Source organism: Coregonus lavaretus (assembly GCF_964263955.1).
Source record: "Coregonus lavaretus genome assembly, contig: HAP1_SCAFFOLD_1409, whole genome shotgun sequence".
Classification (NCBI taxonomy): domain Eukaryota; kingdom Metazoa; phylum Chordata; class Actinopteri; order Salmoniformes; family Salmonidae; genus Coregonus; species Coregonus lavaretus.
The window spans coordinates 40,001-67,527 of NW_028157786.1; the positions used below are offsets into that span (position 1 = coordinate 40,001).

At 54.9% G+C, this 27,527-nt stretch overlaps 1 protein-coding gene across 1 annotated transcript in view; it reads left to right on the forward strand.

The window, feature by feature from the left end:
- LOC311124929 (mitogen-activated protein kinase kinase kinase 3-like) overlaps positions 1-27,527 on the forward strand; it is a gene marked incomplete at both ends in the record, with an annotated part of 108,108 nt that overhangs the window by 35,889 nt on the left and 44,692 nt on the right. Inside the window, 2 exons of the mRNA XM_084199025.1 lie at positions 1,581-1,654; positions 7,241-7,305. Of these exons, the coding sequence (XP_084055151.1) occupies positions 1,581-1,654; positions 7,241-7,305 (139 nt within the window). The remainder of the gene's footprint in view (positions 1-1,580; positions 1,655-7,240; positions 7,306-27,527) is intronic.

Here is a 27,527-nt window from a genome sequence, read left to right on the forward strand (position 1 = left end):
TAGGGAGAGTTTATACCTGAGGGCCTGGACCAGAAGGTAAGAGAGAACATAGTAGTCTCTGTCTCTGTTGCTGAGGGAGAGTTTATACCTGAGGGCCTGGACCAGAAGGTAAGAGAGAACATAGTAGTCTCTGTTGCTGAGGGAGAGTTTATACCTGAGGGCCTGGACCAGAAGGTAAGAGAGAACATAGTAGTCTCTGTCTCTGTTGCTGAGGGAGAGTTTATACCTGAGGGCCTGGACCAGAAGATAAGAGAGAACATAGTAGTCTCTGTCTCTGTTGCTGAGGGAGAGTTTATACCTGAGGGACCAGAAGGTAAGAAACACAGTACTCTCACTCCCTCGCGAGCTGCCCAGTGACGCGAGCCTACCAGACAAGCTAAATACCTTCTATGCTCACTTTGAGGAAAGCAACACTTAACCATGCGTGAGAGCACCAGCTATTCCGGATGACTATTTGATCAAGCTCTCCGTAGCCGATGTGAGTAAGACTTTTAAGCAGGTCAACATTCACAAGGCCGCAGGGCCAGACAGACAGATTACCAGGATGTGTACTCAGAGCATGCGCTGACCAGCTGGTAAGGGTCTTCACTGACATGTTCAACCTCTCCCTGACCCTGTCTGTAGTACCTACATGTTTCAAGCAGACCACTATAGTCCCTGTGCCAAAGAACACCAAATGTGTCTGTTCCCTCGTACATCTCTGTCTCAGTCAAATGTGTCTGTTCCCTCGTACATCTCTGTCTCAGTCAAATGTGTCTGTTCCTTCGTACATCTCTGTCTCAGTCAAATGTGTCTGTTCCCTCGTACATCTCTGTCTCAGTCAAATGTGTCTGTTCCCTCGTACATCTTTGTCTCAGTCAGATGTATGTTCCCTCGTACGTCTCTGTCTCAGTCAAATGTGTCTGTTCCCTTGTACGTCTCTGTCTCAGTCAAATGTGTCTGTTCCCTCATACGTCTCTGTCTCAGTCAAATGTGTCTGTTCCCTTTTACGTCTCTGTCTCAGTCAAATGTGTCTGATCCCTCGTACGTCTCTGTCTCAGTCAAATGTGTCTGTTCCCTCGTACGTCTCTGTCTCAGTCAAATGTGTCTGTTCCCTCGTACGTCTCTGTCTCAGTCAAATGTGTCTGTTCCCTCGTACATCTCTGTCTCAGTCAAATGTGTCTGTTCCCTCGTACATCTTTGTCTCAGTCAGATGTATGTTCCCTCGTACGTCTCTGTCTCAGTCAAATGTGTCTGTTCCCTTGTACGTCTCTGTCTCAGTCAAATGTGTCTGTTCCCTCATACGTCTCTGTCTCAGTCAAATGTGTCTGTTCCCTTTTACGTCTCTGTCTCAGTCAAATGTGTCTGATCCCTCGTACGTCTCTGTCTCAGTCAAATGTGTCTGTTCCCTCGTACGTCTCTGTCTCAGTCAAATGTGTCTGTTCCCTCGTACGTCTCTGTCTCAGTCAAATGTGTCTGTTCCCTCGTACATCTCTGTCTCAGTCAGATGTGTCTGTTCCCTCGTACGTCTCTGTCTCAGTCAGATGTGTCTGAGTGGCATGGTAAGGCTAGTAATGTGATTATTCTGTTGTGTTCTTCAGTTGCTGGAGCCCTTTGGGAGTGCAGACAACTCTCTGTCCAGCAGCTGTCAATCAATAGACCAAGCATTGGACAGGTGAGACACTGTTACTGCTGTGCGATATGAAACATCTGTGATGTGCATTTGCTCCTATATATATATATATATATATATATATATATATATATATATATATATATATATATATATATATATATATATTACACTACCATTCAAAAGTTTGGGGTCACTTAGAAATGTCCTTGTTTTCAAAAGAAAAAATAAATAAAATGTGTCCATTAAAATAACATCAAATTGATCAGAAATACAGTGTACATTTTACATTACATTTTAGTCATTTAGCAGACGCTCTTATCCAGAGCGACTTACAGGAGCAATTAGGGTTAAGTGCCTTGCTCAAGGGCACATTTACGTCATTTAGCAGACGCTTTTATCCAGAGCGACTTACAAATTGGTGCATTCACCCTATAGCCAGTGGGATAACCACTTTACAATTATTATTATTATTATTATTTTTATTTTTTTGGGGGGGGTAGAAGGATTACTTTATCCTATCCCAGGTGTTCCTTAAAGAGGTGGGGTTTCAAATGTCTCCGGAAGGTGGTGAGTGACTCCGCTGTCCTGGCGTCGTGAGGGAGCTTGTTCCACCATTGGGGTGCCAGAGCAGCGAATAGCTTTGACTGGGCTGAGCGGGAACTGTGCTTCCGCAGAGGAAGGGGAGCCAGCAGGCCAGAGGTGGATGAACGCAATGCCCTCGTTTGGGTGTAGGGACTGATCAGAGCCTGAAGGTACGGAGGTGCCGTTCCCCTCACAGCTCCATAGGCAAGCACCATGGTCTTGTAACGGATGCGAGCTTCAACTGGAAGCCAGTGGAGTGTGCGGAGGAGGGGGGTGACGTGAGAGAACTTGGGAAGGTTGAACACCAGACGGGCTGCGGCATTCTGGATGAGTTGTAGGGGTTTAATGGCACAGGCAGGGAGCCCAGCCAACAGCGAGTTGCAGTAATCCAGACGGGAGATGACAAGTGCCTGGATTAGGACCTGTGCCGCTTCCTGTGTAAGGCAGGGTCGTACTCTCCGAATGTTGTAGAGCATGAACCTGCAGGATCGGGTCACCGCCTTGATGTTAGCGGAGAACGACAGGGTGTTGTCCAGGGTCACGCCAAGGCTCTTCGCACTCTGGGAGGAGGACACAACGGAGTTGTCAACCGTGATGGCGAGATCATGGAACGGGCAGTCCTTCCCCGGGAGGAAGAGCAGCTCCGTCTTGCCAGGGTTCAGCTTGAGGTGGTGATCCGTCATCCATACTGATATGTCGGCCAGACATGCAGAGATGCGATTCGCCACCTGGTTATCAGAAGGGGGAAAGGAGAAGATTAGTTGTGTATCGTCAGCGTAGCAATGATAGGAGAGGCCATGTGAGGATATGACAGAGCCAAGTGACTTGGTGTATAGGGAGAAAAGGAGAGGGCCTAGAACTGAGCCCTGGGGGACACCAGTGGTGAGAGCACGTGGTGCGGAGACAGCTTCTCGCCACGCCACTTGGTAGGAGCGACCGGTCAGGTAGGACGCAATCCAGGAGTGAGCCGCGCCGGAGATGCCCAGCTCGGAGAGGGTGGAGAGGAGGATCTGATGGTTCACAGTATCAAAGGCAGCAGACAGGTCTAGAAGGACAAGAGCAGAGGAGAGAGAGTTAGCTTTAGCAGTGCGGAGAGCCTCCGTGACACAGAGAAGAGCAGTCTCAGTTGAATGACCAGTCCTGAAACCTGACTGGTTTGGATCAAGAAGGTCATTTTGAGAGAGATAGCAAGAGAGTTGGCTAAAGACGGCACGCTCAATAGTTTTGGAAAGAAAAGACAGAAGGGATACTGGTCTGTAGTTGTTGACATCAGTGGGATCGAGTGTTGGTTTTTTGAGAAGGGGTGCAACTCTCGCGTGTAGACATTGGTAATGTTGTAAATGGCTATTGTAGCTGGAAACGGCTGATTTTTAATGGATTATCTACATAGGCGTACAGAGGCCCATTATCAGCAACCATCAGTCCTGTGTTCCAATGGCACGTTGTGTTTGCTAATCCAAGTTTATCATTTTAAAAGGCTAATTGATCATTAGAAAACCCTTTTGCAATTATGTTAGCATAGCTGAAAACTGTCTTGCTGATTAAAGAAGCAATACAACTGGCCTTCTTGAGACTAGTTGAGTATCTGGAGCATCAGCAATTGTGGGTTCGATTACAGGCTCAAAATGGCCAGAAACAAATAACTTTCCTCTGAAACTCGTCAGTCTTTTCTTGTTCTGAGAAATTAAGGTTATTCCATGCGAGAAATTGCCAAGAAACTGAAGATCTCGTACAACGCTGTGTACTACTCCCTTCACAGAACAGCGCAAACTGGCTCTAACCAGAATAGAAAGAGGAGTGGGAGGCCCCGGTGCACAACTGAGCAAGAGGACAAATACATTAGTGTCTAGTTTGAGAAACAGACGCGTCACAGGTCCTCAAATGGCAGCTTCATTAAATAGTACCCGCAAAACACCAGTCTCAATGTCAACAGTGAAGAAGCGACTCCGGGATGCTGACCTTCTAGGCAGAGTTGCAAAGAAAAAGCCATATCTCAGACTGGCCAATAAAAAGAAAATATTATAATGGGCAGTCTGAGATATGGCTTTTACCCAATGGGTATAGATACAGCTTTAGAACAAAGTTCTACAGTATTAGTAAAAATGTGATTGATACATTTACATTTTAGTCATTTAGCAGACATGTGGATGATCTTGTTCCTGTAGTGTTTGTAAACACTGGTAGGTTGATTATTGACCTGAACCAGATTACATTCACTGGTTACTGTGAGAAGCTTCCTCTTGAGTGGACAGCTTGATGAAAAGCAGTCAATTTTCAGGTTTCCAAGAAAGTAGACCTCTCTGTTTACATCACATACACTATCAAGCATTTCACACATATTATTTAGATACTGACTGTTAGCACTTGGTGGACTATAGCAACACCCCAAAAGAAAAGGCTTTAGATGTGCCAAGTGAACCTGCAACCACAACACTTCAATAACACTTGAAATAAGATATTCTCGAAGCATTACAGGGATATGGCTCTGAATATATACAGCAACACCTCCCCCATAAGCATTCCTGTCTCTTCTATAGATGTTATATCCTTTATATTGCTATATCATCAAACTTATATAAGTGAGTCTCAGAAATGGCTAATATATGAATGTTATCTGATGCTAGCAAGTTATTGATTTCATTAACCTTATTTCTAAGGTACATATATTAATATGGGCTATTTTCATTCCTTTCCTGGGTAGCTTATCAGAGATATACATAATATGGAAAAGAGCAAACAAAGCAGGAGAAAATAATATACATTCAGCAGTATATTAATCAGTTGGTGTGTGTGTGTGTGTGTGTGTGTGCTGCAGGGTTGAAGCTATGAACCCATAGGCTTGGCTCTCTCATCCCTTTTGGGAGGGAGGGTGGACAATGAGCCTGTCATAGCGGATGTAAGCAATGTCCCCACGCGCTCTGGCAGCTTTCATGGCTGGGATAAGTTCTTTCCTCTTCTGGCGCACAGCTTCAGGATAGTCCTCGTTGAGGAAGATATACGTTCCTCTCAAGTTCTTGGCTTTTTCCAGAACAGCTACCTTGTCCTTGAATCTCAGGAACTTGACCACTATCGGCCTGGGCCTGTCACCTGGGCCGGTGGTGGGTTTTCCAGTCCTGTGGGCCCGCTCAACCTCAATCTTCCTGTGGTCCATCTTCAATGGCTAACCACGTCGCGGGCTGCGTTCAAGCCCTCAAGAAAACCCTGCTATCTTGATAGGCAGCTAGCTAGCAGCTAGGCTAGCTACTACGCCAAATAGCTCCTCAGACCCAGCCTTGGTCGGCAGGATCACTGGACAGAGAGTAGCAGTCCCAGCAACTGATGCCAACTGCGTCGCGGGATCCAAACTCAAAAGTTAGCTACCTACTAAGAAACTTTCCAATACACTTTCAAAACAACAAACCGAGCTCACCCTCGTGCCGCGTTCAACAGAAAGTGACAATGAATGGGCGGGGGAATGCTTAGCAGGACCATTAGATGAGTGAGAGAGTGAGTGAGTTGCGGTGTGGTCAGCATGTCAGGGGTGACGACGGATGTTCAGGTTGAATACCTGAAGAGAATTCCTGATGTTGTTGAGAGAGGGGGAGAACGCAAGACCGGGAAACTGCTCTACCTACACCAGTGTTATCTAGACTGTGGACTGGGGAACAATGACAGGAAGCCTTCCAGTGGGCGCCATGTCAACCTGGGTCTCCCCTGCTGGGTCTCCCCTGCCCTGACGGGCCGCCCCCAGGTGGTGAAGGTAGGAAATAACACTTCCACTTCGCTGATCCTCAACACTGGGGCCCCACAAAGGTGCGTGCTCAGACCCCTCCTGTACTCCCTGTTCACCCATGACTGCGTGGCCACGCACACCTCCAACTCAATCATCAAGTTTGCAGACGACACAACAGTCATTAAACTCTGTAACTGTTTTAATGTCACCATTGGCCTCATGGTGAAATCCCTGAGCAGTTTCCTTCCTCTTCGGTAACTGAGTTAGGAAGGATGCCTGTATCTTTGTAGTGACTGGGTGTATTGATACACCATCCAAAGTCTAATTAATAACTTCACCATGCTCAAAGGGATAGTCAATGTCTACTCAGTTTTATTTTTACCCATCTACCAATCGGTGCCCTTCTTTGCGACGCATTGGAAAACCTCCCTGGTCTTTGTGGTTGAATCTGTGTTTGAAATTCGCTGCTCGACTGAGGGACCTTACAGATAATTGTATGTGTGGGGTACAGAGATGAGGTAGTCATTCATAAATCATGTTAAACACTGTTATTGCACACAGAGTGAGTCCATGCAACTTATTATGTGACTTGTTAAGTGAATACTTTTCATTTTTAATTAATTTTAAAAAATGTCTAAAAATATAATTCCACTTTGACATTATGGGGTATTTTGTGTAGGCTGGTGACAAACAAATTCTCAATTTAATCCATTTTAAATTCAGGATGTAAAAAAAAAACAATGTGGAAAAAGTCAAGGGGTGTGAATACATTCTGATTTTTGAAATATTCAACAAAAGTGGAATTTGAAATGATTTAAATGCTTTCTGAATATAGTAGCAATCAAATGATAAACAACTTAGTATACGATTTCACCTTTCTTTAAAGTATGAAATAAATATGATCATACTTAGTGACAGTACAAAATTGGCACCATTTCATATAACTGATGACAGAAAATGTTTTGCCCAGCGCAGAACTGGACAGTTTTTGTGTTTTGAGAACATATATTTTGTGATGTCCCCACAATGTTCCCACCAGACTGTTCCCGCTACCTTATGAAACATTCTGGGAACCTTTTAAAGAACAGATGATAAGTGTTCTAGGAATGTTCTTGTAACATCAGGTGAATGTGTTATACAAACATGCTAGAATCATCAGCACTACAGTTTTTTTGTCATGAGAACCTTTGCTGCGACGTAATTAATGTTCTGGGAACTTTCATATACCTCATTTTGGTTTGCTGGGTAGAGAACAGGGAATTACTGCAGACTAAAATAACCCAGCTTTTCTCTCTCCCTCTCGTTTCTTTCTCTACTCTCTTTTTTCTCAGCCCTACTTTTTCCCAGAACAACCGAGACAACGACTATCTGAGCCTCAACCATGAAGGACACAGAGGTATGGGTTTATACTGTATGTATTGCTTCTTACCTTCTTACCTGTAAATTCAGATTATATTACCACCTCCCCCTGTCTCCCCTCTACCTCCCCCTGTCTCCCCTCTACCTCCCCCCGTCTCCCCTCTACCTCCCCCCGTCTCCCCTCTACCTCCCCCTGTCTCCCCTCTACCTCCCCCCTGTCTCCCCTCTACCTCCCCCCGTCTCCCCTCTACCTCCCCCTGTCTCCCCTCTACCTCCCCCTGTCTCCCCTCTACCTCCCCCCTGTCTCCCCTCTACCTCCCCCCTGTCTCCCCTCTACCTCCCCCTGTCTCCCCTCTACCTCCCCCTGTCTCCCCTCTACCTCCCCCCGTCTCCCCTCTACCTCCCCCCGTCTCCCCTCTACCTCCCCCTGTCTCCCCTCTACCTCCCCCCTGTCTCCCCTCTACCTCCCCCCGTCTCCCCTCTACCTCCCCTCTACCTCTCCCCTCTACCTCCCCCTGTCTCCCCTCTACCTCCCCCCGTCTCCCCTCTACCTCCCCCCGTCTCCCCTCTACCTCCCCCTGTCTCCCCTCTACCTCCCCCCTGTCTCCCCTCTACCTCCCCTCTACCTCTCCCCTCTACCTCCCCCTGTCTCCCCTCTACCTCCCCCTGTCTCCCCTCTACCTCCCCCCTGTCTCCCCTCTACCTCCCCCCGTCTCCCCTCTACCTCCCCTCTACCTCTCCCCTCTACCTCCCCCCGTCTCCCCTCTACCTCCTCCCGTCTCCCCTCTACCTCCCCTCTACCTCCCCCCGTCTCCCCTCTACCTCCCCTCTACCTCCCCCTATCTCCCCTCTACCTCTCCCCTCTACCTCCTCCCGTCTCCCCTCTACCTCCCCTCTACCTCCCCCCGTCTCCCCTCTACCTCCCCCTGTCTCCCCTCTACCTCCCCCTATCTCCCCTCTACCTCTCCCCTCTACCTCCTCCCGTCTCCCCTCTACCTCCCCTCTACCTCCCCCCGTCTCCCCTCTACCTCCCCCTGTCTCCCCTCTACCTCCCCCCGTCTCCCCTCTACCTCCCCCTGTCTCCCCTCTACCTCCCCCTGTCTCCCTTCTACCCAACAACAGCCAGTCTCACTGCTCCACCAAGGCTATAAGGCTAACAAGCTAATGCTAACGACAGCCAGTCTCACTGCTCCACCAAGGCTATAAGGCTAACAAGCTAATGCTAACGACAGCCAGTCTCACTGCTCCACCAAGGCTAAAAGGCTAACAAGCTAATGCTAATGACAGCCAGTCTCACTGCTCCACCAAGGCTAAAAGGCTAACAAGCTAATGCTAACGACAGCCAGTCTCACTAAGGATAACAGGCTTAGGGACCCAAGATGGCGCCGTACTGTATGGCTGCCGTCTTGCAAGCTCTGACCCAACTTAGCTATTTTGTGTTTCTTTTGGTGTGTTTATTTTATTTATTTTTTTGCAACAAAATGTATCCCCTATCATTGCTTTTGATCGACAAGTACTTTTGAGGGGGAGTCCTAGTGAAGAAGAGGCAGGAGAGGGGGTGTCCTGGTGAAGAAGAGGCAGGAGAGGGGGAGTCCTGGTGAACTAGAGGCAGGAGAGGGGGAGTCCTGGTGAACTAGAGGCAGGAGAGGGGGAGTCCTGGTGAACTAGAGGCAGGAGAGGGGGAGTCAGGAGAGGGGGAGTCCTGGTGAACTAGAGGCAGGAGAGGGGGTGTCAGGAGAGGGGGAGTCAGGAGAGGGGGAGTCAGGAGAGGGGGAGTCCTGGTGAACTAGAGGCAGGAGAGGGGGAGTCCTGGTGAACTAGAGGCAGGAGAGGGGGAGTCCTGGTGAACTAGAGGCAGGAGAGGGGGAGTCAGGAGAGGGGGAGTCAGGAGAGGGGGAGTCCTGGTGAACTAGAGGCAGGAGAGGGGGTGTCAGGAGAGGGGGAGTCAGGAGAGGGGGAGTCAGGAGAGGGGGAGTCCTGGTGAACTAGAGGCAGGAGAGGGGGAGTCCTGGTGAACTAGAGGCAGGAGAGGGGAAGTCCTGGTGAACTAGAGGCAGGAGAGGGGGAGTCCTGGTGAAGAAGAGGCAGGAGAGGGGGTGTCCTGGTGAACTAGAGGCAGGAGAGGGGGAGTCCTGGTGAACTAGAGGCAGGAGAGGGGGAGTCCTGGTGAACTAGAGGCAGGAGAGGGGAAGTCCTGGTGAACTAGAGGCAGGAGAGGGGGAGTCCTGGTGAACTAGAGGCAGGAGAGGGGGAGTCCTGGTGAACTAGAGGCAGGAGAAGGGGAGTCCTGGTGAACTAGAGGCAGGAGAGGGGGAGTCCTAGTGAAGAAGAGGCAGGAGAGGGGGAGTCCTAGTGAAGAAGAGGCAGGAGAGGGGGAGTCCTGGTGAACTAGAGGCAGGAGAGGGGGAGTCCTGGTGAACTAGAGGCAGGAGAGGGGGAGTCCTGGTGAAGAAGAGGCAGGAGAGGGGGAGTCCTGGTGAAGAAGAGGCAGGAGAGGGGGAGTCCTGGTGAACTAGAGGCAGGAGAAGGGGAGTCCTGGTGAACTAGAGGCAGGAGAGGGGGTGTCCTGGTGAAGAAGAGGCAGGAGAGGGGGAGTCCTGGTGAAGAAGAGGCAGGAGAGGGGGAGTCCTGGTGAACTAGAGGCAGGAGAAGGGGAGTCCTGGTGAACTAGAGGCAGGAGAGGGGGAGTCCTGGTGAACTAGAGGCAGGAGAGGGGGTGTCCTGGTGAAGAAGAGGCAGGAGAGGGGGAGTCCTGGTGAAGAAGAGGCAGGAGAGGGGGAGTCCTGGTGAACTAGAGGCAGGAGAAGGGGAGTCCTGGTGAACTAGAGGCAGGAGAGGGGGAGTCAGGAGAGGGGGGGGTACTATTTAATGGACCAGACCAGACCATCTTAATACTATTTAATGGACCAGACCAGACCAGACCATCTTAATACTTTTTAATGGACCAGACCATACCAGACCATCTTAATACTATTTAATGGACCAGACCAGACCATCTTAATATTATTTAATGGACCAGACCAGACCAGACCATCTTAATACTATTTAATGGACCAGACCAGACCATCTTAATATTATTTAATGGACCAGACCAGACCAGACCATCTTAATACTATTTAATGGACCAGACCAGACCATCTTAATATTATTTAATGGACCAGACCAGACCAGACCATCTTAATACTATTTAATGGACCAGACCAGACCAGACCATCTTAATACTATTTAATGGACCAGACCAGACCAGACCATCTTAATACTTTTTAATGGACCAGACCAGACCAGACCATCTTAATACTATTTAATGGACCAGACCAGACCAGACCATCTTAATACTTTTTAATGGACCAGACCAGACCAGACCATCTTAATACTTTTTAATGGACCAGACCAGACCATCTTAATACTATTTAATGGACCAGACCAGACCAGACCAGACCACCTGTGTCTCTGCTCCCCCTGACTCTCTGACTCTCTGACTCTCTGTGTCTCTGCTCCCCCTGACTCTCTGTGTCTCTACCCCCCCTGACTCTCTGTTTCTCTGCTCCCCCTGACTCTGTGTTTCTGCTCCCCCTGACTATCTGTGTCTCTGCTCCCCCTGACTCTCTGTGTCTGTGCTCCCCCTGACTCTCTGTGTCGCTGCTCCCCCTGACTCTCTGTGTCTCTGCTCCCCCTGACTCTCTGTGTCTCTACCCCCCCTGACTCTCTGTGTCTCTGCTCCCCCTGACTCTCTGTGTCTCTGCTCCCCCTGACTCTCTGTGTCTCTGCTCCCCCTGACTCTCTGTGTCTCTGCTCCCCCTGACTCTCTGTGTCTCTGCTCCCCCTGACTCTCTGTGTCTCTGCTCCCCCTGACTCTCTGTGTCTCTGCTCCCCCTGACTCTCTGTGTCTCTGCTCCCCCTGACTCTCTGACTCTCTGTGTTTCTGCTCCCCCTGACTCTCTGACTCTCTGTGTCTCTGCTCCCCCTGACTCTCTGTGTCTCTGCTCCCCCTGACTCTCTGTGTCTCTGCTCCCCCTGACTCTCTGTGTCTCTGCTCCCCCTGACTCTCTGTGTCTCTGCTCCCCCTGACTCTCTGACTCTCTGTTTCTGCTCCCCCTGACTCTCTGTGTCTCTGCTCCCCATGACTCTCTGTGTCTCTGCTCCCCATGACTCTCTGTGTCTCTGCTCCCCCTGACTCTCTGTGTCTCTGCTCCCCCTGACTCTCTGACTCTCTGTGTTTCTGCTCCCCCTGACTCTCTGTGTCTCTGCTCCCCCTGACTATGTGTCTCTGCTCTCTCTGACTCTCTGTGTCTCTGCTCCCCCTGACTCTCTGACTCTCTGTGTCTCTGTGTCTCTGCTCCCCCTGACTCTGTGTCTCTGCTCCCCCTGACTCTCTGTGTTTCTGCTCCCCCTGACTCTTTGACTATCTGACTCTCTGTGTCTCTGCTCCCCCTGACTCTCTGGGGCCCTGCTCCCCCTGACTCTCTGTGTCTGCTCCCCCTGACTCTCTGTGTCTCTGCTCCCCCTGACTCTCTGAGTCTCTGCTCCCCCTGACTCTCTGTGTCTCTGCTCCCCCCGACTCTCTGTGTCTCTGCTCCCCCTGACTCTCTGTGTCTCTGTGTCTCTGCTCCCCCTGACTCTCTGTGTCTCTGCTCCCCCTGACTATCTGACTCTCTGTCTCTACTCCCCCTGACTCTCTGTGTCTCTACCCTCCCTGACTCTCTGTGTCTCTGCTCCCCCTGACTCTCTGTGTCTCTGCTCCCCCTGACTCTCTGCTCCCCCTGACTCTCTGACTCTCTGTGTCTCTATTCCCCCTGACTCTCTGACTCTCTGTGTACCTGCTCCCCCTGACTCTCTGTGTCTCTTCTCTCCCTGACTCTCTGTGTCTCTGCTCCCCCTGACTCTCTGTGTCTCTGCTCCCCCTGACTCTCTGACTCTGTGTCTCTGCTCCCCCTGACTCTCTGTGTCTCTGCTCCCCCTGACTCTCTGTGTCTCTGCTCCCCCTGACTCTCTGTTTCTCTGTGTCTCTGCTCCCCCTGACTCTCTGACTCTGTGTCTCTGCTCCCCCTGACTATCTGACTCTCTGTGTCTCTACTCCCCCTGACTCTCTGTGTCTCTACCCCCCCTGACTCTCTGTGTCTCTGCTCCCCCTGACTCTCTGTGTCTCTACTCCCCCTGACTCTCTGACTCTCTGCTCCCCTTGACTCTCTGTGTCTCTGCTCCCCCTGACTATCTGTGTCTCTGCTCCCCCTGACTCTCTGTGTCTCTGCTCCCCCTGACTCTCTGTGTCTCTGCTCCCCCTGACTCTATGTGTCGCTGCTCCCCCTGACTCTCTGTGTCTCTGCTCCTCCTGACTCTCTGTGTCTCTGCTCCCCCTGACTCTCTGTGTCTCTGCTCCCCCTGACTCTCTGTGTCTCTGCTCCCCCTGACTCTGTGTCTCTGCTCCCCCTGACTCTGTGTCTCTGCTCCCCCTGACTATGTGTCTCTGCTCCCCCTGACTCTCTGACTCTCTATGTCTCTGCTCCCCCTGACTCTCTGACTCTGTGTCTCTGCTCCCCCTGACTCTCTGCTCCCCCTGACTCTCTGACTATCTGTGTCTCTGCTCCCCCTGACTCTCTGTGTCTGTGCTCCCCCTGACTCTCTGTGTCTCTTCTCCCCCTGACTCTCTGCTCCCCCTGACTCTCTGACTATCTGTGTCTCTGCTCCCCCTGACTCTCTGTGTCTCTGCTCCCCCTGACTATCTGTGTCTCTGCTCCCCCTGACTCTCTGTGTCTCTGCTCCCCCTGACTCTCTGACTCTCTGTGTGTCTGCTCCCCCTGACTCTCTGTGTCTCTGCTCCCCCTGACTATGTGTCTCTGCTCCCCATGACTCTCTGTGTCTCTGCTCCCCCTGACTCTCTGTGTCTCTGCTCCCACTGACTCTCTGTGTCTCGGTGTCTCTGTGTCTCTGCTCCCCCTGACTCTCTGTGCCTCTGCTCCCACTGACTCTCTGTGTCTCGGTGTCTCTGTGTCTCTGCTCCCCCTGACTCTCTGTGTCTCTGCTCCCCCTGACTCTCTGTGTCTCTGCTCCCACTGACTCTCTGTGTCTCGGTGTCTCTGTGTCTCTGCTCCCCCTGACTCTCTGTGTCTCTGCTCCCCCTGACTCTCTGTGTCTCTGCTCCCCCTGACTCTCTGTGTCTCTGCTCCCCCTGACTCTCATTGTCTCTGCTCCCCCTGACTCTCTGTGTCTCTGCTCCCCCTGACTCTCTGTGTCTCTGCTCCCCCTGGGTCTCGGTGTCGCTGCTCCCCCTGACTCTCTGTGTTTCTGCTCCCCCTGACTCTCTGACTCTCTGTGTCTCTATTCCCCCTGACTCTCTGACTCTCTGTGTCTCTGCTCCCCCTGACTCTCTGTGACTCTGCTCCCCCTGACTCTCTGACTCTGTGTCTCTGCTCCCCCTGAGTCTCTGCTCCCCCTGACTCTGTGTGTCTGCTCCCCCTGACTCTCTGTGTCTCTATTCCCCCAGACTCTCTGTGTCTGCTCCCCCTGACTCTCTGTGTCTCTGCTCCCCCGGACTGTGTCTCTACTCCCCCTGACTCTCTGTGTCTCTGCTCCCCCTGACTCTCTGTGTCTCTGCTCCCCCTGACTCTCTGTGTCTCTGCTCCCCCTGACTCTTTGTGTCTCTGCTCCCCCTGGCTCTGTGTCTCTGCTCCCCCTGACTCTCTGTGTCTCAGCTCCCCCTGACTCTCTGTGTCTCTGCTCCCCCTGACTCTCTGTGTCTCTGCTCCCCCTGACTCTCTGTGTCTCTGCTCCCCCTGGCTCTCTGTGTCTCTGCTCCCCCTGGCTCTCTGTGTCTCTGCTCCCCCTGACTCTCTGTGTCTCTGCTCCCCCTGACTCTCTGTGTCTCTGCTCTCCCTGACTCTCTGTGTCTCTGCTCCCCCTGGCTCTCTGTGTCTCTGCTCCCCCTGACTCTCTGTGTTTCTGCTCCCCCTGACTCTCTGACTCTCTGTGTCTCTATTCCCCCTGACTCTCTGACTCTCTGTGTCTCTGCTCCCCCTGACTCTCTGTTTCTCTGCTCCCCCTGACTCTCTGACTCTGTGTCTCTGCTCCCCCTGACTCTCTGTGTCTCAGCTCCCCACTGACTCTCTGTGTCTCGGTGTCTCTGTGTCTCTGCTCCCCCTGACTCTCTGTGCCTCTGCTCCCACTGACTCTCTGTGTCTCGGTGTCTCTGTGTCTCTGCTCCCCCTGACTCTCTGTGTCTCTGCTCCCCCTGACTCTCTGTGTCTCTGCTCCCACTGACTCTCTGTGTCTCGGTGTCTCTGTGTCTCTGCTCCCCCTGACTCTCTGTGTCTCTGCTCCCCCTGACTCTCTGTGTCTCTGCTCCCCCTGACTCTCTGTGTCTCTGCTCCCCCTGACTCTCATTGTCTCTGCTCCCCCTGACTCTCTGTGTCTCTGCTCCCCCTGACTCTCTGTGTCTCTGCTCCCCCTGGGTCTCGGTGTCGCTGCTCCCCCTGACTCTCTGTGTTTCTGCTCCCCCTGACTCTCTGACTCTCTGTGTCTCTATTCCCCCTGACTCTCTGACTCTCTGTGTCTCTGCTCCCCCTGACTCTCTGTGACTCTGCTCCCCCTGACTCTCTGACTCTGTGTCTCTGCTCCCCCTGAGTCTCTGCTCCCCCTGACTCTGTGTGTCTGCTCCCCCTGACTCTCTGTGTCTCTATTCCCCCAGACTCTCTGTGTCTGCTCCCCCTGACTCTCTGTGTCTCTGCTCCCCCGGACTGTGTCTCTACTCCCCCTGACTCTCTGTGTCTCTGCTCCCCCTGACTCTCTGTGTCTCTGCTCCCCCTGACTCTCTGTGTCTCTGCTCCCCCTGACTCTTTGTGTCTCTGCTCCCCCTGACTCTCTGTGTCTCTGCTCCCCCTGACTCTCTGTGTCTCAGCTCCCCCTGACTCTCTGTGTCTCTGCTCCCCCTGACTCTCTGTGTCTCTGCTCCCCCTGACTCTCTGTGTCTCTGCTCCCCCTGGCTCTCTGTGTCTCTGCTCCCCCTGGCTCTCTGTGTCTCTGCTCCCCCTGACTCTCTGTGTCTCTGCTCCCCCTGACTCTCTGTGTCTCTGCTCTCCCTGACTCTCTGTGTCTCTGCTCCCCCTGGCTCTCTGTGTCTCTGCTCCCCCTGACTCTCTGTGTTTCTGCTCCCCCTGACTCTCTGACTCTCTGTGTCTCTATTCCCCCTGACTCTCTGTGTCTCTGCTCCCCCTGACTCTCTGTGTCTCTGCTCCCCCTGACTCTCTGACTCTGTGTCTCTGCTCCCCCTGACTCTCTGTGTCTCAGCTCCCCACTGACTCTCTGTGTCTCGGTGTCTCTGTGTCTCTGCTCCCCCTGACTCTCTGTGCCTCTGCTCCCACTGACTCTCTGTGTCTCGGTGTCTCTGTGTCTCTGCTCCCCCTGACTCTCTGTGTCTCTGCTCCCCCTGACTCTCTGTGTCTCTGCTCCCACTGACTCTCTGTGTCTCGGTGTCTCTGTGTCTCTGCTCCCCCTGACTCTCTGTGTCCCTGCTCCCCCTGACTCTCTGTGTCTCTGCTCCCCCTGACTCTCTGTGTCTCTGCTCCCCCTGACTCTCATTGTCTCTGCTCCCCCTGACTCTCTGTGTCTCTGCTCCCCCTGACTCTCTGTGTCTCTGCTCCCCCTGGGTCTCGGTGTCGCTGCTCCCCCTGAGTCTCTGTGTTTCTGCTCCCCCTGACTCTCTGACTCTCTGTGTCTCTATTCCCCCTGACTCTCTGACTCTCTGTGTCTCTGCTCCCCCTGACTCTCTGACTCTCTGTGTCTCTGCTCCCCCTGACTCTCTGTGACTCTGCTCCCCCTGACTCTCTGACTCTGTGTCTCTGCTCCCCCTGAGTCTCTGCTCCCCCTGACTCTGTGTGTCTGCTCCCCCTGACTCTCTGTGTCTCTATTCCCCCAGACTCTCTGTGTCTGCTCCCCCTGACTCTCTGTGTCTCTGCTCCCCCGGACTGTGTCTCTACTCCCCCTGACTCTCTGTGTCTCTGCTCCCCCTGACTCTCTGTGTCTCTGCTCCCCCTGACTCTCTGTGTCTCTGCTCCCCCTGACTCTTTGTGTCTCTGCTCCCCCTGGCTCTGTGTCTCTGCTCCCCCTGACTCTCTGTGTCTCAGCTCCCCCTGACTCTCTGTGTCTCTGCTCCCCCTGACTCTCTGTGTCTCTGCTCCCCCTGACTCTCTGTGTCTCTGCTCCCCCTGGCTCTCTGTGTCTCTGCTCCCCCTGGCTCTCTGTGTCTCTGCTCCCCCTGACTCTCTGTGTCTCTGCTCCCCCTGACTCTCTGTGTCTCTGCTCTCCCTGACTCTCTGTGTCTCTGCTCCCCCTGGCTCTCTGTGTCTCTGCTCCCCCTGACTCTCTGTGTTTCTGCTCCCCCTGACTCTCTGACTCTCTGTGTCTCTATTCCCCCTGACTCTCTGACTCTCTGTGTCTCTGCTCCCCCTGACTCTCTGTGTCTCTGCTCCCCCTGACTCTCTGACTCTGTGTCTCTACTCCCCCTGACTCTCTGTGTCTCAGCTCCCCCTGACTCTCTGTGTCTCTGCTCCCCCTGACTCTCTGTGTCTCTGTGTCTCTGCTCCCCCTGACTCTCTGTGTCTCTGCTCCCCCTGACTATCTGACTCTCTGTCTCTACTCCCCCTGACTCTCTGTGTCTCTACCCTCCCTGACTCTCTGTGTCTCTGCTCCCCCTGACTCTCTGTGTCTCTGCTCCCCCTGACTCTCTGTTCCCCCTGACTCTCTGACTCTCTGCTCCCCCTGACTCTCTGTGTCTCTGCTCCCCCTGACTATCTGTGTCTCTGCTCCCCCTGACTCTCTGTGTCTCTGCTCCCCCTGACTCTCTGTGTCTCTGCTCCTCCTGACTCTCTGTGTCTCTGCTCCCCCTGACTCTCTGTGTCTCTGCTCCCCCTGACTCTCTGACTCTCTGTGTTTCTGCTCCCCCTGACTCTCTGTGTCTCTGCTCCCCCTGACTCTGTGTCTCTGCTCCCCCTGACTCTGTGTCTCTGCTCCCCCTGACTATGTGTCTCTGCTCCCCCTGACTCTCTATGTCTCTGCTCCCCCTGACTCTCTGACTCTCTGTGTCTCTGCTCCCCCTGACTCTCTGACTCTGTGTCTCTACTCCCCCTGACTCTCTGCTCCCCCTGACTCTCTGACTATCTGTGTCTCTGCTCCCCCTGACTCTCTGTGTCTCTGCTCCCCCTGACTCTCTGACTATCTGACTCTCTGTGTCTCGCCTCCCCCTGACTCTCTGTGTCTCTACCCCCCCTGACTCTCTGTGTCTCTGCTCCCCCTGACTCTCTGTGTCTCTGCTCCCCCTGACTCTCTGACTCTCTGCTCCCCCTGACTCTCTGTGTCTCTGCTCCCCCTGACTCTCTTTGTCTCTGCTCCCCCTGACTCTCTGACTCTCTGTGTTTCTGCTCCCCCTGACTCTCTGTGTCTCTGCTCCCCCTTACTCTGTGTCTCTGCTCCCCCTTACTCTGTGTCTCTGCTCCCCCTGACTCTGTGTCTCTGCTCCCCCTGACTCTCTGCTCCCCCGGACTCTCTGTGTCTCTGCTCCCCCTGACTCTATGTGTCTCTGCTCCCCATGACTCTCTGTGTCTCTGCTCCACCTGACTCTCTGTGTCTCTGCTCCCCCTGACTCTCTGTGTCTCTGCTCCCACTGACTCTGTGTCTCGGTGTCTCTGTGTCGCTGCTCCCCCTGACTCTCTGTGTCTCTACTCCCCCTGGCTCTCTGTGTTTCTGCTCCCCCTGACTCTCTGTGTTTCTGCTCCCCCTGACTCTCTGACTCTCTGTGTCTCTGCTCCCCCTGACTCTCTGACTCTCTGTGTCTCTGCTCCCCCTGACTCTCTGTGACCCTGCTCCACCTGACTCTCTGACTCTGTGTCTCTGCTCCCCCTGATCCTCTGTGTCTCTGCTCCCCCTGACTCTATGTGTCTCTGCTTCCCCTGACTCTCTGTGTCTCTGCTCCCCCTGACTCTCTGTATCTCTGCTCCCCCTGACTCTCTGTGTCTCTGCTCCCCCTGACTCTCTGACTATCTGACTCTCTGTGTCTCTGCTCCCCCTGACTCTCTGTGTCTCTGCTCCCCCTGACTCTCTGTGTCTCTGCTCCCCCTGACTCTCTGTGTCTCTGCTCCCCCTGACTCTCTTTGTCTCTGCTCCCCCTGACTCTCTGACTCTCTGTGTTTCTGCTCCCCCTGACTCTCTGTGTCTCTGCTCCCCCTTACTCTGTGTCTCTGCTCCCCCTGACTCTGTGTCTCTGCTCCCCCTGACTCTCTGCTCCCCCGGACTCTCTGTGTCTCTGCTCCCCCTGACTCTGTGTCTCTGCTCCCCCTGACTCTCTGTGTCTCTGCTCCCCCTGACTCTCTGTATCTCTGCTCCCCCTGACTCTCTGTGTCTCTGCTCCCCCTGACTCTCTGTGTCTCTGCTCCCCCTGACTATGTGTCTCTACTCCCCCTGACTCTCTGTGTCTCTGCTCCCCCTGACTCTCTGTGTCTCTGCTCCCCCTGACTCTCTGTTTCTCTGCTCCCCCTGACTCTCTGTGTCTCAGCTCCCCCTGACTCTCTGTGTCTCTGCTCCCCCTGACTCTCTGTGTCTCTGCTCCCCCTGACTCTCTGTGTCTCTGCTCCCCCTGACTCTCTGTGTCTCTGCTCCCCCTGGCTCTCTGTGTCTCTGCTCCCCCTGACTCCCTGTGTCTCATTGTTTCTGCTCCCACTGACTCTCTGACTCTCTGCTCCCCCTGACTCTCTGACTCTCTGCTCCCCCTGACTCTCTGTGTCTCTGCTCCCCCTGACTCTCTGTGTGTCTGCTCCCCCTGACTCTCTGTGTCTCTGCTCCCCCCGGCTCTCTGTGTCTCTGCTCCCCCTGACTCTCTGTGTCTCTGCTCCCCCTGGCTCTCTGTGTCTCTGCTCTCCCTGACTCTCTGTGTCTCTGCTCCCCCTGACTCTCTGTGTCTCTGCTCCCCCTGACTCTCTGTGTCTCTGCTCCCCTGACTCTCTGTGTCTCTGCTCCCCCTGACTCTCTGTGTCTCTGCTCCCCCTGACTCTCTGTGTCTCTGCTCCCCCTGGCTCTCTGTGTCTCTGCTCCCCCTGGCTCTCTGTGTCTCTGCTCCCCCTGACTCTCTGTGTCTCTGCTCCCCCTGACTCTCTGTGTCTCTGCTCCCCCTGACTCTCTGTGTCTCTGCTCCCCCTGGCTCTCTGTGTCTCTGCTCCCCCTGACTCTCTGTGTCTCTGCTCCCCCTGGCTCTCTGACTCTCTGTGTTTCTGCTACCCCTGGCTCTCTGTGTCTCTGCTCCCCCTGACTCTCTGTGTTTCTGCTCCTCCTGGCTCTCTGTTTCTCTGCTCCCCCTGACTCTGTGTTTCTGCTCCCCCTGGCTCTCTGTGTCTCTGCTCCCCCTGACTCTCTGTGTCTCTGCTCCCCCTGACTCTCTGTGTCTCTGCTCCCCCTGACTCTCTGTGTCTCTGCTCCCCCTGACTCGCTGCTCCCCCTGACTCTCTGTGTCTCTGCTCCCCCTGACTCTGTGTCTCTGCTCCCCCTGACTCTCTGTGTCTCTGCTCCCCCTGACTCTCTTATTCTCTGCTCCCCCTGACTATCTGTGTCTCTGCTCCCCCTTGACTCTCTGTGTCTCTGCTCCCCCTGGCTCTCTGACTCTCTGTGTTTCTGCTCCCCCTGACTCTGTGTCTCTGCTCCCCCTGACTCTCTGTGTTTCTGCTCCTCCCTGCTCTCTGTGTCTCTGCTCCCCCTGACTCTCTGTGTCTCTGCTCCCCCTGGCTCTCTGTTTCTCTGCTCCCCCTGACTCTCTGTGTCTCTGCTCCCCCTGACTCTCTGACTCTCTGCTCCCCCTGACTCTCTGACTCTCTGCTCCCCCTGACTCTCTGTGTCTCTGCTCCCCCTGACTCTCTGACTCTCTGCTCCCCCTGACTCTCTGCCTCTCTGCTCCCCTTGACTCTCTGACTCTCTGCTCCCCCTGGCTCTCTGTGTCTCTGCTCCCTCCTGACTCTCTGTGTCTCTGCTCCCCCGGACTCTCTGTGTCTCATTGTTTCTGCTCCCCCTGACTCTCTGACTCTCTGCTCCCCCTGACTCTGTGTCTCTGCTCCCCCTGACTCTCTGTGTCTCTGCTCCCCCTGACTCGCTGTGTCTCTGCTCCCCCTGACTCAGTGTCTCTGCTCCCCCTGACTCTCTGTCATTGCTCCCCCTGACTCTCTGTGTCTCTGCTCCCCCTGACTCTCTGTGTCTCTGCTCCCCCTGACTCTGTGTCTCTGCTCCCCCTGACTCTCTGTGTCTCTGCTCCCCCTGACTCTCTGTGTCTCAGCTCCCCCTGACTCTCTGTGTCTCTGCTCCCCCTGGCTCTCTGTGTCTCGGCTCCCCCTGACTCTCTGTGTCTCTGCTCCCCCGGACTCTCTGTGTCTCATTGTTTCTGCTCCCCCTGACTCTCTGACTCTCTGCTCCCCCTGACTCTCTGACTCTCTGCTCTCTCTGACTCTCTGCTCCCCCTGACTCTCTGACTCTCTGCTCCCCCTGGCTCTCTGTGTCTCTGCTCCCCCTGACTCTCTGACTCTCTGCTCCCCTTGGCTCTCTGTGTCTCTGCTCCCCCTGACTCTCTGTGTCTCTGCTCCCCCGGACTCTCTGTGTCTCATTGTTTCTGCTCCCCCTGACTCTCTGACTCTCTGCTCCCCCTGACTCTCTGACTCTCTGCTCCCCCTGACTCTCTGTGTCTCTGCTCCCCCTGGCTCTCTGTGTCTCTGCTCCCCCTGACTCTCTGTGTCTCTGCTCCCCCTGACTCTCTGACTCTCTGCTCCCCCTGGCTCTCTGTGTCTCTGCTCCCCCTGACTCTCTGTGTCTCTGCTCCCCCGGACTCTCTGTGTCTCATTGTTTCTGCTCCCCCTGACTCTCTGACTCTCTGGTCCCCCTGACTATGTGTCTCTGCTCCCCCTGACTCTCTGTGTCTCTGCTCCCCCTGACTCAGTGTCTCTGCTCCCCCTGACTCTCTGTGTCTCTGCTCCCCCTGACTCTCTGTGTCTTTGCTCCCCCTGACTCTCTGTGTCTCTGCTCCCCCTGACTCTCTGTGTCTCTGCTCCCCCTGACTCTCTGACTCTCTGCTCCCCCTGACTCTCTGACTCTGCTACCCCTGTGACTCTCTGTGTCTCTGCTCCCCCTGACTCTCTGACTCTCTACTCTCTCTGACTCTCTGCTCCCCCTGACTCTCTGTGACTCTCTGCTCCCCCTGGCTCTCTGTGTCTCTGCTCCCCCTGACTCTCTGTGTCTCTGCTCCCCCGGACTCTCTGTGTCTTTGCTCCCCCTGGCTCTCTGTGTCTCTGCTCCCCCTGACTCTGTGTCTCTGCTCCCCCTGGCTCTCTGTGTTTTTGCTCCCCCTGACTCTCTGTGTCTCTGCTCCCCCTGGCTCTCTGTGTTTTTGCTCCCCCTGACTCTCTGTGTCTCTGCTCCCCCTGACTCTCTGTGTCTCTGCTCCCCCTGACTCTCTGCTCCCCCTGACTCTCTGTGTCTCTGCCCCCTGACTCTATGCTCCCCCTGACTCTCTGTGTCTCTGCTCCCCCTGACTCTCTGCTCTCCCTGACTCTCTGCTCCCCCTGACTCTCTGCTCCCCCTGACTCTCTGCTCTCCCTGACTCTCTGCTCCCCCTGACTCTCTGCTCCCCCTGACTCTGTGTCTCTGCTCCCCCTGACTCTCTGTGTCTCTGCTCCCCCTGACTCTCTGTGTCTCTGCTCCCCCTGACTCTCTGACTCTCTGTGTTTCTGCTCCCCCTGACTATGTGTCTCTGCTCTCTCTGACTCTCTGTGTCTCTGCTCCCCCTGACTCTCTGCTCCCCCTGACTCTCTGTGTCTCTGCTCCCCATGACTCTCTGTGTCTCTGCTCCCCATGACTCTCTGTGTCTCTGCTCCCCCTGACTCTCTGTGTCTCTGCTCCCCCTGACTATGTGTCTCTGCTCTCTCTGACTCTCTGTGTCTCTGCTCCCCCTGACTCTCTGACTCTCTGTGTCTCTGTGTCTCTGCTCCCCCTGACTCGGTGTCTCTGCTCCCCCTGACTCTCTGTGTTTATGCTCCCCCTGACTCTTTGACTATCTGACTCTCTGTGTCTCTGCTCCCCCTGACTCTCTGTGTCTCTACCCCCCCTGACTCTCTGTGTCTCTGCTCCCCCTGACTCTCTGTGTCTCTGCTCCACCTGACACTCTGTGTCTGCTCCACCTGACTCTCTGTGTCTCTGCTCCCCCTGACTCTCTGAGTCTCTGCTCCCCCTGACTCTCTGTGTCTCTGCTCCCCCCGACTCTCTGTGTCTCTGCTCCCCCTGACTCTCTGTGTCTCTGTGTCTCTGCTCCCCCTGACTCTCTGTGTCTCTGCTCCCCCTGACAATCTGACTCTCTGTCTCTACTCCCCCTGACTCTCTGTGTCTCTACCCTCCCTGACTCTCTGTGTCTCTGCTCCCCCTGACTCTCTGTGTCTCTGCTCCCCCTGACTCTCTGCTCCCCCTGACTCTCTAACTCTCTGTGTCTCTATTCCCCCTGACTCTCTGACTCTCTGTGTACCTGCTCCCCCTGACTCTCTGTGTCTCTTCTCTCCCTGACTCTCTGTGTCTCTGCTCCCCCTGACTCTCTGTGGCTCTGCTCCCCCTGACTCTCTGACTCTCTGTGTATCTGCTCCCCCTGACTCTCTGTGTCTCTTCTCTCCCTGACTATCTGTGTCTCTCCTCCCCCTGACTCTCTGTGTCTCTACCCCCCCTGACTCTCTGTGTCTCTGCTCCCCCTGACTCTCTGTGTCTCTGCTCCCCCTGACTATCTGTGTCTCTGCTCCACCTGACTCTCTGTTTCTCTGTGTCTTTGCTCCCCCTGACTCTCTGACTCTGTGTCTCTGCTCCCCCTGACTATCTGACTCTCTGTGTATCTACTCCCCCTGACTCTCTGTGTCTCTACCCCCCCTGACTCTCTGTGTCTCTGCTCCCCCTGACTCTCTGTGTCTCTACTCCCCCTGACTCTCTGACTCTCTGCTCCCCCTGACTCTCTGTGTCTCTGCTCCCCCTGACTATCTGACTCTCTGCTCCCCCTGACTCTCTGTGTCTCTGCTCCCCCTGACTCTCTGTGTCTCTGCTCCCCCTGACTCTGTGTCTCTGCTCCCCCTGATTCTCTGTGTCTCTGCTCCTCCTGACTCTCTGTGTCTCTGCTCCCCCTGACTCTCTGTGTCTCTGCTCCCCCTGACTCTCTGTGTCTCTGCTCCCCCTGACTCTGTGTCTCTGCTCCCCCTGACTCTGTGTCTCTGCTCCCCCTGACTATGTGTCTCTGCTCCCCCTGACTCTCTGACTCTCTATGTCTCTGCTCCCCCTGACTCTCTGACTCTGTGTCTCTGCTCCCCCTGACTCTCTGCTCCCCCTGACTCTCTGACTATCTGTGTCTGTGCTCCCCCTGACTCTCTGTGTCTGTGCTCCCCCTGACTCTCTGTGTCTCTGCTCCCCCTGACTCTCTGCTCCCCCTGACTCTCTGACTATCTGTGTCTCTGCTCCCCCTGACTATCTGTGTCTCTCCTCCCCCTGACTCTCTGTGTCTCTACCCCCCCTGACTCTCTGTGTCTCTGCTCCCCCTGACTCTCTGTGTCTCTGCTCCCCCTGACTATCTGTGTCTCTGCTCCCCCTGACTCTCTGTGTCTCTGCTCCCCCTGACTCTCTGACTCTCTGTGTCTCTGCTCCCCCTGACTCTCTGTGTCTCTGCTCCCCCTGACTATGTGTCTCTGCTCCCCATGACTCTCTGTGTCTCTGCTCCCCCTGACTCTCTGTGTCTCTGCTCCCACTGACTCTCTGTGTCTCGGTGTCTCTGTGTCTCTGCTCCCCCTGACTCTCTGTGCCTCTGCTCCCACTGACTCTCTGTGTCTCGGTGTCTCTGTGTCTCTGCTCTCCCTGACTCTCTGTGTCTCTGCTCCCCCTGACTCTCTGTGTCTCTGCTCCCACTGACTCTCTGTGTCTCGGTGTCTCTGTGTCTCTGCTCCCCCTGACTCTCTGTGTCTCTACTCCCCCTGACTCTCTGTGTCTCTGCTCCCCTGACTCTCTGTGTCTCTGCTCCCCCTGACTCTCATTGTCTCTGCTCCCCCTGACTCTCTGTGTCTCTGCTCCCCCTGACTCTCTGTGTCTCTGCTCCCCCTGGGTCTCGGTGTCGCTGCTCCCCCTGACTCTCTGTGTTTCTGCTCCCCCTGACTCTCTGACTCTCTGTGTCTCTATTCCCCCTGACTCTCTGACTCTCTGTGTCTCTGCTCCCCCTGACTCTCTGACTCTCTGTGTCTCTGCTCCCCCTGACTCTCTGTGACTCTGCTCCCCCTGACTCTCTGACTCTGTGTCTCTGCTCCCCCTGAGTCTCTGCTCCCCCTGACTCTATGTGTGTCTGCTCCCCCTGACTCTCTGTGTCTCTATTCCCCCAGACTCTCTGTGTCTGCTCCCCCTGACTCTCTGTGTCTCTGCTCCCCCGGACTGTGTCTCTACTCCCCCTGACTCTCTGTGTCTCTGCTCCCCCTGACTCTCTGTGTCTCTGCTCCCCCTGACTCTCTGTGTCTCTGCTCCCCCTGACTCTCTGACTATCTGTGTCTCTGCTCCCCCTGACTCTCTGTGTCTGTGCTCCCCCTGACTCTCTGTGTCTCTGCTCCCCCTGACTCTCTGCTCCCCCTGACTCTCTGACTATCTGTGTCTCTGCTCCCCCTGACTATCTGTGTCTCTCCTCCCCCTGACTCTCTGTGTCTCTACCCCCCCTGACTCTCTGTGTCTCTGCTCCCCCTGACTCTCTGTGTCTCTGCTCCCCCTGACTATCTGTGTCTCTGCTCCCCCTGACTCTCTGTGTCTCTGCTCCCCCTGACTCTCTGACTCTCTGTGTCTCTGCTCCCCCTGACTCTCTGTGTCTCTGCTCCCCCTGACTATGTGTCTCTGCTCCCCATGACTCTCTGTGTCTCTGCTCCCCCTGACTCTCTGTGTCTCTGCTCCCACTGACTCTCTGTGTCTCGGTGTCTCTGTGTCTCTGCTCCCCCTGACTCTCTGTGCCTCTGCTCCCACTGACTCTCTGTGTCTCGGTGTCTCTGTGTCTCTGCTCTCCCTGACTCTCTGTGTCTCTGCTCCCCCTGACTCTCTGTGTCTCTGCTCCCACTGACTCTCTGTGTCTCGGTGTCTCTGTGTCTCTGCTCCCCCTGACTCTCTGTGTCTCTACTCCCCCTGACTCTCTGTGTCTCTGCTCCCCTGACTCTCTGTGTCTCTGCTCCCCCTGACTCTCATTGTCTCTGCTCCCCCTGACTCTCTGTGTCTCTGCTCCCCCTGACTCTCTGTGTCTCTGCTCCCCCTGGGTCTCGGTGTCGCTGCTCCCCCTGACTCTCTGTGTTTCTGCTCCCCCTGACTCTCTGACTCTCTGTGTCTCTATTCCCCCTGACTCTCTGACTCTCTGTGTCTCTGCTCCCCCTGACTCTCTGACTCTCTGTGTCTCTGCTCCCCCTGACTCTCTGTGACTCTGCTCCCCCTGACTCTCTGACTCTGTGTCTCTGCTCCCCCTGAGTCTCTGCTCCCCCTGACTCTATGTGTGTCTGCTCCCCCTGACTCTCTGTGTCTCTATTCCCCCAGACTCTCTGTGTCTGCTCCCCCTGACTCTCTGTGTCTCTGCTCCCCCGGACTGTGTCTCTACTCCCCCTGACTCTCTGTGTCTCTGCTCCCCCTGACTCTCTGTGTCTCTGCTCCCCCTGACTCTCTGTGTCTCTGCTCCCCCTGACTCTTTGTGTCTCTGCTCCCCCTGGCTCTGTGTCTCTGCTCCCCCTGACTCTCTCTGTCTCAGCTCCCCCTGACTCTGTGTCTCTGCTCCCCCTGACTCTCTGTGTCTCTGCTCCCCCTGACTCTCTGTGTCTCTGCTCCCCCTGGCTCTCTGTGTCTCTGCTCCCCCTGACTCTCTGTGTCTCTGCTCCCCCTGGCTCTCTGTGTCTCTGCTCCCCCTGACTCCCTGTGTCTCATTGTTTCTGCTCCCCCTGACTCTCTGCTCCCCCTGACTCTCTGACTCTCTGCTCCCCCTGACTCTCTGTGTCTCTGCTCCCCCTGACTCTCCTTGTCTATGCTCCCCCTGACTCTCTGTGTCTCTACTCCCCCCGGCTCTCTGTGTCTCTGCTCCCCCTGACTCTCTTTGTTTCTGCTCCCCCTGACTCTTTGACAATCTGACTCTCTGTGTCCCTGCTCCCCCTGACTCTCTGTGTCTCTACCCCCCCTGACTCTCTGTGTCTCTGCTCCCCCTGACTCTCTGTGTCTCTGCTCCCCCTGACTCTCTGTGTCTGCTCCCCCTGACTCTCTGTGTCTCTGCTCCCCCTGACTCTCTGTGTCTCTGCTCCCCCTGACTCTGTGTTTCTGCTCCCCCTGGCTCTCTGTGTCTCTGCTCCCCCTGGCTCTCTGTGTCTCATTGTTTCTGCTCCCCCTGACTCTCTGACTCTCTGCTCCCCCTGACTCTCTGTGTCTCTGCTCCCCCTGACTCTCTGTGTCTCTGCTCCCCCTGGCTCTCTGTGTCTCTACTCCCCATGGCTCTCTGTGTCTCTGCTCCCCCTGACTCTCTGTGTCTCTGCTCCCCCTGACTCTCTGTGTCTCTGCTCCCCCTGGCTCTCTGTGTCTCTGCTCCCCCTGGCTCTCTGTGTCTCGGCTCCCCCTGACTCTCTGTGTCTCTGCTCCCCCTGACTCTCTGTGTCTCTGCTCCCCCTGACTCTCTGTGTCTCTGCTCCCCCTGACTCTCTGTGTCTCTGCTCCCCCTGACTCTCTGTGTCTCTGCTCCCCCTGACTCTCTGTGTCTCTGCTCCCCCTGACTCTCTGTGTCTCTGCTCTCCCTGACTCTCTGTGTCTCTGCTCCCCCTGGCTCTCTGTGTCTCTGCTCCCCCTGACTCTCTGTGTCTCTGCTCCCCCTGACTCTCTGACTCTCTGTGTCTCTATTCCCCCTGACTCTCTGACTCTCTGTGTCTCTGCTCCCCCTGACTCTCTGTGTCTCTGCTCCCCCTGGCTCTCTGTGTCTCATTGTTTCTGCTCCCCCTGACTCTCTGACTCTCTGCTCCCCCTGACTCTCTGTGTCTCTGCTCCCCCTGACTCTCTGTGTCTCTGCTCCCCCTGGCTCTCTGTGTCTCTACTCCCCATGGCTCTCTGTGTCTCTGCTCCCCCTGACTCTCTGTGTCTCTGCTCCCCCTGGCTCTCTGTGTCTCTGCTCCCCCTGGCTCTCTGTGTCTCGGCTCCCCCTGACTCTCTGTGTCTCTGCTCCCCCTGACTCTCTGTGTCTCTGCTCCC